This window comes from Sparus aurata, chromosome 9 (assembly GCF_900880675.1).
Source record: "Sparus aurata chromosome 9, fSpaAur1.1, whole genome shotgun sequence".
NCBI lineage: Eukaryota > Metazoa > Chordata > Actinopteri > Spariformes > Sparidae > Sparus > Sparus aurata.
Genome location: NC_044195.1, coordinates 27678341 through 27690564, shown reverse-complemented (window position 1 = coordinate 27690564; position 12224 = coordinate 27678341). Strand labels below are relative to the sequence as shown.

Below are 12224 nucleotides of genomic sequence, written 5' to 3'. Positions count from 1 at the left end.
CCTCAGAGCAACAATACTCCTATTGATCCTCTCCCTGGCCGACTGGCCTTGATTCTAGCCGAGAGTGAAAATCCAGAAGCAGCCACTTATTGTCATGGGAACCGGGGTGCTTGTGGTGCGGGTAGTGGGGGCAGTGGGTGGGGACATGGGGGCTGGTCTTGATGATCTTATAGATGGGAAGTCTTTGGCTGAAACTATACCAGTATAAAGCAGAATGTGGTGTAGCTTGAAAGCTTGATAGATGACAGGAAATTAAAAAAGCCCGGCCCACTGGTGACCCACCTCTTTATAAGTACAAAAACAGGGTCAGAAGCAGTATTCATTCAGAGTGAAGTGACAGGCAGCTTAACCATAGTAACCACTACACACCACATAAACATTCAGCTGTCTGCAAGAGCTATTGGTAATCAAGTAGCACTTAATGAGCGAGTAAGAGCAGCAAAAGGCAAAGGATAAATAATCCTGCAAAACAGCTGTAATTTACTGTTGAATGAGACTTCTGATTGATATGTTTGAAATGAAATCCATGCGCTTTCCCTAAATGAGTGCTTTGAGTGGCCTTAACGTAACCCTAAATATCTTAATCATGCTTCGAGAGGAAATCAGAGAAAACAGAGAGACTTTGCCAATTCTTCAACCAGCTCTGCATCATTACAATGTGGGTAGTGTAAATAACAAGATTCATCAAGATATGATATTACATTGATTCTTTGGACACCAGCATTATATCTGCTTTTACCATGTCTGCCACAATACTATTCTGATTTGATCAAATTCAGGGGCCTGCGATTGATATTAGATGAAAGCTAATCAGCATTTAACACACAAACAGTATAACTAAATAACTGATGAAGTGAAGTTAAGTATATTTCAAACTGACCCCTCTAACTTGCAGAAAACATGGGTAAACAAAGAGAACATTTGGCCCAGGATTTAGCCAAGCATTTGACATTGTTTGAATTAGCTTAGCGGCTAGCAGACCTTGATTGAAATCGTTGCATCTCCCGACAGACCCAAAACGACGTACACGTGCCATGGAAATAAAAAACTAAAAGGCACATCTTAAAGATGATGATATAGATCAATGTTTTCACTTTGAATCACTCTACCCTAACCCTAACCCTTCGGTATAATGTCAAAACATTTTGATTGTTATGACTGGATGAACCAACATAATTTACCTTGCACCATCCTAATGAAAAAGACTCATATAGAGAGTGAGGCAATCAAGATTGTGTTACTGCGTTGCCTATTTGTAGCCTCAAATGTATTCAGAAACACATTTTCGTATAATCTTTAGCTGTATTAAACAGTGTTGCCCAACTCTCGGGGGGTCAGACACCACCTGGAATGTTTCGTCGCCCAGTGCATTCTGGTTGTTGTGTGTTTTCTACCAATTGAGCAAAAGGGAAAACCACAGCCCCTTTTAATCTGTTTTCTATGGTCATGAAGCACCGATTTTATAAATATTTCTACTGCAAAGCAAGTCCAGTTTGATTTAGACACCACCATTAGTGAAACACTTCTTTAACAGTGAGTATTTTCCAGATACTTTGAGTATGAATATTACATTTTCTATGTTTCCTTCAAAATGTTCACCTGGTTGTGTATGAGTGTTAAATCATATACAACAACAATAGTTCAGTGACTCGATATTCATTGTCATTTGGGTTGTTCATAGGCTTTAGATCATTGTTTGGAAAACCCAAAGACTCATTATTTACCATCATGATTGACAGTAAAAAGTAAAGGTGTGCTGCTGTTCTTCTAAGCTGGAACTGGCAAATGTTCAACATTTCTTGCTTGCAAAAACAACTAAAACAATCAATTGATTATCAAGATATTTTATAGATATCAGTGACCTAGCGGGGATGTATGTGTAGATCAGTGTCACTAACATATAGCAGCTTTGAGAACAGTAATTGTCAGCTCAACATTAAGCTCCATCACACTTTGTATGATGGCTGTGTGACACAGCGGGTGTTTTCTTTACTCATAAGTGCAGTATAACCTCTGTAAATGTTTGAAATGGATTCATAGCATGGTGTCATATGTGGGTTGATATCTAGAATAAAGTGAGTTAGATTCCTGTTGAAGTAGTTGAACATTTCTGCTGAATTTTGTGTGTGTTTTGGTCGCACACAGAGAGAGAGAGTGAAACAAACGGGGATGGATGACTCCTCCTTTACGTAGTTCCCTTCCTGTCTCGACAAGCTGCCTCACACATTCCTGAACTTCCATCATTCTTGAACACAAACACGTACATGCAGAACTTACAGCTGTTTCCTGTGGACGGAAAAGGAATGACGAGGGAAATAAAAAAAAACCCACTGTTATTTGCCCTCCGTCCCTCTTGTGTCTTTGATGCTTGTGGGTCTTTTTCCCCTTAAACACTTTAGATAAACCCTCAGGGTGAAAAACTTAGCAGAGCATCACTCTCTCCGTCTCTCTCGGCCGGTCTCTTGTGCTCTGATTGCGCTCTATCACCATCTCTCTCTTCTCTCTTCGCTCTCACGCACACAGACACCATTTCAGTCAGTGGTGCTGCTCGACTGATGAAGATCAACACAAAGAGCGTTTGTCTCACACAGCCGCATCGTCAATCACTCTTTTTTTCTCTTCTCCCTGCTCGCTCTCTCTCGTTCTCTCTCTCTGTGTCTCTATGACTCTCTGTCTTCCTCTTACTTTCTCTCAGTCGTCTGTTGTTCTCCACATCTCCCTCTCTCGCTCTCTATTTCTTCTTCCTTTCTTTGTGTTGTGTTACTCTTTCTAGCTTTGTGACTCTTACTATCCCAGAGTATGCAGACCGCGGGTTTTCGACAGCATTGAATTTGCTGCTTTGGTTTGTTTTGTAAAAAGTACAGAGAAAGAGTTTGTCAAAATGTGTGACACGTTTGCTTCTATTAAGGTTATCAAATTAACTTTTTTTAACACCCTAAACAACGAAAACCCCCAAACAAATTCCTCAATTTTAATAGTTTTAGAGCTGTTGTCGTGGTTACATAAATATAATTGCTGGTGCTGTTATGTAGCTTAGGAAGTGGAGCGGGTCATCCAGTACTCAGAGGGTCACTGGTTCGAATCCCTGGCTGCATGTCAAAGTTCTCTTGAGCAAGATACTGAACCCCACATTACTCCTGATGGGCAGATTGGCACCTTGCATGGCAGCCTCTGCCATCAGTGTGTGAATGGGTGAATGTGACAAGTGTTGTAAAGCGCTATAGAAATGCAAGTCCATTTGTTAGCTTGCTGTTGGACCACCCCATTAATGCCTCATCCCTCCGTTTTTCATCTTTCTTCCTCCCTTCACCCTTCTTTGCATGTATCCCTTCATGATTTTTCCTTGATCCCTCCTTCCTTCAAACCCTCCTTACCTTCTCCCCTCCTATTTCCTTAAATACCTCCCATCCTTGCATGGCAGCCTCTGCCATCAGCGTGTGAATGGGTGAATGTGACAAGTGTTGTAAAGTGCTTTGAGTGGTCAGTAGACTGGAGAGGCGCTATGGAAATGCAAGTCCATTTACCATTTAAGTCCATTTGGCTCGCTGTTGGACCACCCCATTAATGCAGGTGTGTGCCTTCCCTTGTGTGTGGTGAGCAGTGGAAAAGCTGTTTTTGAAAGCCTAAACGCCAACAAATATGGACCGAAGCAGGATATATTATTAGATTAAAACAAGTCTTTCAATACATTTTCACTTCTGGACTTCAAAATGCTCTGAAGTTATTAGAAATGTTTGGATCACATGAGTTGGAATCTAATTCTACAAATAGTATAATGCTAATAATGTCAGTGCAGTCTAATTTGTATCTACAACAGTGCATTATAAATAAAATAGACATGAAGAAAGCAGTATTCGAGTGTTGATTTATGAATGTCAACGTTATGGACGAAGCTTCAAACTATTTGTTATAGTCCTAGTTTTAACAATGTGTCGCTTTTTCCTGCTGCAGTCGTGGTGATCGCATGCTTGTAAAGAACCAGAGTGGCCAGCACACTCACAAGCACATATATAGACACATACAACATACACACACACACACACAGCGGCGATGGGTTTCCTGGGAGCACAGTATAACAAGTGCACAGAGGGCTTCCACATCCAGCTTGAAAGGCCGCTTCATACAAAGGGGAGGCAGTGGACACACACATTGACACACACACACACACACACAGTCTCTCAGACTTATCTATGAAAAGCCTTACTTGGGGAAAACAACAGCAATTGTATTAAAGGCTAACATATTTTTCACACAACATAGGATAGAGCATTTCTTTTTAAGATGGATTTTTAGTCGCCAACTTTGTCTAGATGTGAAGAAGATGAAAGTGCCTGAGAGAGTCTGTCAGTTTGACAAAAAACGTCTTTATTTCGATATACTTTATTCCTTTTCTGTGCCGCTCAAACATGATAGTAAAGCTGTAGGGAAGCGAGCGAGAAGGGAAGGAGAGCTGCATCAGAGTTGACTCACTTAACAAGGCTTTGACAGCAGTAGATAGCTCACACACACACACACAAACACACGCACACGCACGGAGAGCGCTAAAAGACTGCCGGTGATCCTAGAGGGCTGCCGTGTCAACATGTCAACTGTCAACTATCGTTCCATTCGTTCCCCCCACACATGCCGGGCTGTAAAAGTGTGTCACCAGGGTAAAGGGGAGAGGTGGACAAGAGTGTGAGTGTGTGTGTGTGTGTGTGCGCGCGCGTGTGTGTGTGTGTCTTTTCTCCCATGGGAGCTCTGATGGAGTTACACACTCACACACTCTCTCTCTCTCTGGAAGATGCGGCAGGATCAGGTGTGAATTTCTGCTCCACTTGTGGTCCCACAGTTTATCCTCTCGCCCTTCCTACTCTCTCATGAAACGATGTGATATTAATGATCTGCTAAATAAATCATTCCTCAGCCTTTGCCCTTTTTTTCTCCAGCCTTTCATCCCTCTCATCCACCTTTTCCCTTCCTCTTTCCTGTCTTTATCAGTGGGTCTCCTTTATTTTTTTTAAACTACTACATTTATATTTTAAACACTAGTTTCATTGAAAGGATGCAACATGAATCATGTATTAAGTGAATTACCCCAAATGTAAAACCCAAATGGTTTTGTTCAACCAACACTCCAAAATGTCTCTCCATTTACTAACATTTATGATGAAGAAAAGCAGCAAATCCTCACAGTTGAGAAGCTTAAACCAGAAAAGGTTTAGCATTTTTTCTTAAAGTATGATTGAAACGAATAATTGTTTATCAAAACAGTTGACGAATATCTTCTTTCGATCGACTAATGGTTTCAGCTCTTTCCAAACTCAAGTTTGTGAGTAAAAATGTTGCTTGCAACCAGTAAGATATTTGGGGTAAAGTCTTTTGGCAGCTTGTAAAAAGGACATTACAAAGAGATGGTATTAAGCCAAATGTGGAAAATGGACAATGTTAACATATTAGTGACAAGATTAGGGAATGAACCACTGAATATATCGCAGAGAATGATTGGTTTTGTGGAGAGATGGCATTCCAGACCTTTTTGTGTGCGTTTCTGCTTAATTATTTCTTTTCTTTTTTTTTGTTTATGGCCTTTTTCTACAATGGAAAAGTCAATAGAAATAAATATTTAAAAGTAGTAGTAAAACCATAGACAAGCTTGCAGACATTCCTTTTGCTACTTCTTCGCACAAAACTGCACAAAGCCTGTTCCCATCAAAGACATCTTCTGAAAGCAGAACTTGACAGTAGATTGAGTTGGTTGACTATTTTAAAGCACCGCATTTTTTTCCTGTAATCTCCCCCTCATTCTCTAAATGTTCCGCTTTCCACATCAATCTATTTCGCAAACTTGACCACCAGACAGACAGTGGTTTTAGTGTTGAACTTCGTCAGTTCTCTCTCCTGATTGTCCTGTGTGTTCTGCTTTTCTGACCCCATGACGGACATTGATCAGTTTACGGTTATTTAAAGAAAGATTAACAATACATTTTAGACTTTTTATGCCTCTGTTCCAACATGAGGGGGGGAGTTCAGGCGAAGTTTCCCAGTTGTGGACTTGAATATTCAGACGACACAAGAATGCGCTATTTATCTTGATTTTAATGGCACGGTCATGGTTAACAGCTCTCTTTTGGACGAACTATAACTATATTGCTCCACTGCAGGAAAGATGTCAGATGCTGTTACACGGGCACCGAGCAAAACCATATAGAGAAACAGATACACAGTACAACAATCGGCTTACAGGAACGCATCAGCTTCATCTCTCATACATGTTCTTCTCCATGTGGTTGGATAGATGTTAGATAAGGCTCAACAGGGACCTCACACACAAATCTAAACTTGGGGACATTTTTTCTGCCCCAGTGTGACAGTTAAATTATTTAACGGAGACACGAGGGGTGTCTTTGTGCGAGGAGAATTTGGCACAGGAAACGCTTTAATCTGTTTCTCACTGTTTCTCCTTGTGACCTTTCACACGAGGAGTCAGCAGGGTAGTGATTCAGAGGTCCCTATGCTAAGCAGTGCGTCTCGTTTGTCCTTCCGTCTTTCTTTCAGTGGAAAGTGAGTCACAAGTTCATCACTAAGTCATTGTGTGTTTTCTGTCCCTCTCTGCAGAAGTCGGATCATGGCCAGGTGTTGCTGGATGCTGTCTTCAAGCACCTGGAGCTGACTGAGAGAGACTATTTCGGCCTGCATATGGCTGATGACTCCTTAGATACGCCGGTCAGTGCGACGTTTTTGATTGTGCGTGACTGAACGCGATACACCATGCCTTTTTTATAAATAACTACCTAGACTGAGCATTTACTTTATATGTAGTATGCTGATGTGTTTGTAGGTGTTTGGGTGTTTTCTCTCAGGTGTGATTTGTGTATGTGTGTGTGTGTGTGTGTGTGTGTGTGAATAATTTAGCCTGTGTGTGTTCAGCCTGTGGAAACATTATGGTGTCTCTAAGTGTCTCTCAATCAATATTTTACAGCGCTGGCTCGATCCCAACAAGCCCATCAGGAAACAGTTAAAAAGTAGGTGAAATCCACAACATACCACCTCAGCTAACCAGTCCAGGTCATTTTTTAGGAATCAGGATAGAGTCATAAAACTAAGACAGTCGAGCTTAAATTCAAAATTTTGCAGAGTTTGAAGCAGAAATCTGCAATCCAGCCTCAGCGATGGTTAAAAAGTCCACACTGCACCTCAAGCAAAAGTCTCCAGTCCATGCTGTGTGTGATTTATTATTCTGAGTCTGCCTTCAGCAATGATTAAACTTCACTTCAACTCGCCTCTTTTTTTTTTGATAATGAGTAATAGAATTTGTAACATGAAGAACAATTAAGAAGTAGCCCTGTTGAGAAATACAGTGCTCCTCGAGCGATGATTGAACTGTGTTTCAACTCTGTTTTTATGCTGAGTGATGGAGTCATTGAGGAATAACCACAGGATTTGTGCTTTACATAGTTAATGGAGTTAGACTGACATGTTTGAATGAATGTAGGCTCGCCTATTTTACACTTTTGAGCCATTTGTTCCTCTTGTTTTTAATCCTGTCAAAGCTGAAATAAATAAATACGTGTGGAGACGACATCAATAATGTCTGTAGATCAGTCGGTATAACTATATTCTGAAATAAATTGAGAATATTTAAAATAATAATATGATAATGATCTAATCACAGTAGCTGCAGGTGTTTTCTCAGTAATGCATTTAGATGTAAGATCTGCCACTTTTTGTTTTCCCTCTCTAACTGTTCATCTTCATTTTTCCAGGAGGGTCCCCCCATAACTTGAGCTTCAGAGTCAAATTTTTTGTGACAGACCCCAGTAAACTTCAGGAAGAATACACACGGTAAGACAGGCTGAGTTTCATCCAATGAATTGCTTAATATTAAAGATACGATATGTAACGTTTCTGCATCGAGATGTCTGAAAGCGACTCGACTAAAACAACTTCTGTTCTTTATTTTATGTAGCTGTTTACTTAAATGTTCCCAAATGTCTCAAACAGTCTTCAAATCCTGTGGAATCGGTTATTTTATTCAAGGTAACGGGGGTTTCATTTGATTGCCTGTCGCCTAACCACATGTTAGATCATCACCCAAAAAATATGAATTATTTTAGTCTTATATCAAAATCCAATCACGTTTCCTTCCTGCAAAACAAAATATGATGTGTACACACGTGAGCTTGAACCAACTTATTTAAACCAATAACACATCATAACATCAACCCCTCAGAAAGCCTTCAACGTCATTAGTTGTAAGCTAGCAACAGCATGATACATCGGTGTAACTTGAGATGTTTGTCACCGCACACCTTTTCCTAAAAATACTGTGGAAAGGGGGCAGTGGCTGGCATTTTTTGCCTTTGAGCAAAGCAGTGTTTGTGATATCTCTAGATAGCACTTTAAACAAACATTGGCCTAATACTAAAAGTCAAGATGAATTGAGGTTTATTGTGATTAATTAAGTGTGTAACTGCCAGGCACTGCTTTAAAGGGCGCACCTTATTTCCCAGAGCTCGTTGTGTAACAATGGACATACTGTAAAAAAATATATAGATTTGAAAAGTAAATGCGTTTCCTTTCTATGGATCTTAAATTAATTTGGTAATGATATTAAAAAAAAGTGGTTCGATGGCAAGATTCCCTCGACGGGAGCTTAATTTTCTGCATGAACCGGCCTCATTACAGAAAATAAAACACCATTGTGTTTTGCATCAAGGCCGTAATGTGGACTCCAGCCCAGAGTTCTGCAAACATAAGGCCCGCAACACATAAACAACATGCCGAGGAGGCGTCACAGCGCCGTATCGCCTTTTTCTGCCTGGTGTTTATTTCAGCCTCTCAGCCACGGCCTCGCTCCCTGAGCCTTATCAACACTTTGTATACGGCTTGCTACAGGGAATAATGAGCCTTGGATCTAACACGCTGATCTGGTGTACTGTAAATTCAAGTCACGAATCAAGTCAACACGCTCCTGATGCTCGATGAGCTTTGAACTGTGCTTGTGATGTTGGTGGCGTAGTAAACAGCAACACCGGGTTAAAAGTACTGATAACAAGAACTTGGATGAGGAAAAGCTCCTTTAAATAACGCTGGAGTATTTTAGTCTCCTTGAATTTAATTTGAATTATTCCTCCTTTTTTATAAAGACTTATATCAGTTTATATAATGTATCAGGCCTGTTGAACTACACTTTTAGAGGGGCCAGATTTTTACACTCCCTATTTTTGACCTTTTTTCATGTGTAAGAAAGTTGATTTTTGAGTCTCAAAATCCCAAATCTTCAAAAACTGATGCTTTGGAAAGGCGGCCAACCCATCCTTCAATCCCAAACAATTGTGTTTGACCATCTATTGTTATATTGGCTTATCGACCCCAGCTGTCAAAATTACATATTTTGAGAACATAATTGCCTGACAATAGAGTTCAGCGCTGCAGGGCACTGCGGCAGTAATGTTGATAAACAGGAGTGAAGATGAATTGACTTTTTATCCCAAAAGTTAAAAAGTTATTTCTCCAGATCAGTGCAGAATCTGAAGTAGATCCGGATGTTTATTCCTCCAGGAGGTCTGGCTCTGCACCTGATTCTCTCCTCTAGAGCTGGCTGGCTCTGATCAGCTGAGCAGCAGCTTTGTTTTGTTTTGACAGAGACACTCTTGGCAGCAGAAATGCTGTGTGTTGTGTGTACACAAGAATATCCCTTTCTAAAAAACCTGCATTATGTCTCATTTGGCAAATTAGCTTTTAAACTTCTAAATGGTCTCTATTGATTTTATACATCAGCAGTGTCACCATTATAATGTCATTATAATGTGACCAGCAGGCATCTGTTGGCTGCTTGTCTTTACACCAACTTACATTCATTGTAAACAGATTTAACGCTTCACCGGTCTCTGATCCTAATGCAGTGTGTTGTCTCCCCTCAGCTACCAATATTTTCTTCAGATCAAGCAGGATATATTGACTGGAAGGTGAGTAATTCTATCTGTATGAACAGGAGTGGACATTTCTGCCTTATAAATAGCTAATTGAATTTGTTGTTGTGGAGCTAAAAATGCATTTATATACATACACATCCACACGAGCTGATGTGGAAAGATGTACAATCACACTCAGCAGGCTCATGATTGTTTTTGTCTGTGTTTCTGCTTCTTCTCAAATAAAAAGGAGCTCTTTTTTTCTGTATCGCTGAGAGAGATTTTCGTATTGATCCGAGGCTTATTATCTCTGTCTGTTTGTTGTGTGTGTGTGTGTGTGTGTGTGTGTGTGTGTGTGTGTTCCAGATTGCCCTGTCCACACAACACAGCCGCACTGCTGGCGTCCTATGCTGTTCAATGTAAGTAGCTCCTAAAGCTCCCTGGATACATCCACTCTACATAACGATGGAAAGGCAATTCATTAGGCCTCTCTTTAGCTGCACACACTGTTAAACGTAATGACTGTGGTCGCTCCAGTGCTTTTATAGCTGGTGCTCTGAAGCCATTATGATTCATTTAAGCTGTGTGGTGATATTTGATATTATTTGCAGCGATGTAAATATTTAGTGTGATTGTGGTTTGGTTGTTTACAGTCAGTCATCCTTGTTATTGGTCGAAAATGGCAAAGTGGCAAATTATAATAGAGATTATGCATCATCCTTTATTTCATCGCTATTTATTGAATGAGGGACAAAAATAAACTTTGAAAAAGATAGATTTAGCCGGATAGAATTAGGTAATAATCTACAGTATTTCTGTACTTTACACATAACTAATAACATTTTTAAATCAATATGATCTATAAAATTTCAACACCTGAGACCTGATGAGCAGTCTGTTGGCATGTTTTCTTACATCCACCTTGTTTTTAGGTCTTATTGCTCTTCTCTTCTTCTGCATTTAAATGGATTATAATCTTAAATTTTGATTTAATTTTGATCTATTCATTCACTTTTTTATGTATTACTGAGGTTGTAGTTTTACATTATATTGACAGGTGTTTCTGGTATTTTGGCCACCGCGTTCACATACATGAGAGGGGCAGAATATTAGCAACACCTTTCAGTATACTGTAATCTCTACCCGCTGTTACCGTAATTACAAACAAAAAGTTGAATTCTAACCTTTCTGACAACAAAACCCTTCAAAAATACAAGCTCTGTAAAAGTAGCGATTAAAGCAGAGCTGTTGAATTGGATTGCGTGACATGATACAGTTTTGTTGGTCCGTGCTTACAACACTATTCCAGCATCTCATGGCCTACATTTCTCCAAACCCACTGGTTTTAAAAAAAAACATCTCTTCAGACCATTCAGTGCCAGTGGACGTTCAGCCTCGTCTACTGTTGTGATTTAGTGTTTGGGTTAAACGCTGACTGGGCCCCTCTGTCATCAGAATAATGACTCCTGACACACTGCTCTGTCTGTCTGTCTCACTCGCTCTTTCTCTTTTATTTGCCGCTCATTGTTTCCACGCAGCCTGTTTTGCCTTCTGTCTGTTTCTTTCTTTTATCTCTGTTTAGTCTTTCTCATCCCTCTCCGCTTAGTACTCATAAACCCCCCCGCCCCCCTCTTTCTCTCTTACCAGCCTTCCCTCTGCTCTCGCCCTCTTTCTGTCTTCCACCTCTCAGGCATATTTTGAGGGGAATTTGCACTGCTACGGTATATAGGTCAGAGAGGAGATTTGGCCTAGACTACCAACATCATGACACTACTGCTTCTACCCACACGCACACACACACACACACACACACACACACACACACACACTCTAGCTAGGTCCATGTTGTCACTTTGTTCAGTGCCAGGCCAGATTATGAAGATAAATGTTTGCTTTGGGAAAAACGGCTTGAAGCAGCTGCTATGCTGCTAATTCAGTTAGCTTGCCCCGAGTGCCAGCACTGATCACTCTAAATCCCAGACTAAAGCTTTGCATTCTCAAAACACCACCAATCCCACCCAGTAGGCCCGAAGTTCTTGTTTAGAATTGACCAACTGTCTGAAAACCAGAGCAACCCCCCTCCTCGTTTTGGAAAAAAAGAAATCCTGAATGATCACATTTTGTTTGGTTTAAAACAGTAGATGTGGGCTTGTGCAATGCAGCTTTACATATCTATTAAAAAGTGTTGCATCAGAAAACACGAGCTGTGTTTTATTCATATTTAGGGATCAACAATGACTTTTATAAAGGCTGGTAACCAGACATCTGCTTTTAGTTGCCGAGCCTGGAAATATGGTCGCCGTTCATGTCGGATTTGTACCTCAGTCT

General features: G+C 40.5%; 1 protein-coding gene across 2 annotated transcripts in view; it reads left to right on the top strand.

Annotated features, from left to right (window-relative positions):
- ptpn4a (protein tyrosine phosphatase non-receptor type 4a) overlaps positions 1-12224 on the top strand; it is a 77365-nt gene that overhangs the window by 32314 nt on the left and 32827 nt on the right. For both annotated transcript variants that reach the window (XM_030428024.1, XM_030428023.1), the window contains exons 3-7: positions 6598-6705; positions 6962-7004; positions 7746-7824; positions 9906-9950; positions 10263-10315. In XM_030428024.1, the coding sequence (XP_030283884.1) occupies positions 6598-6705; positions 6962-7004; positions 7746-7824; positions 9906-9950; positions 10263-10315 (328 nt within the window). The remainder of the gene's footprint in view (positions 1-6597; positions 6706-6961; positions 7005-7745; positions 7825-9905; positions 9951-10262; positions 10316-12224) is intronic.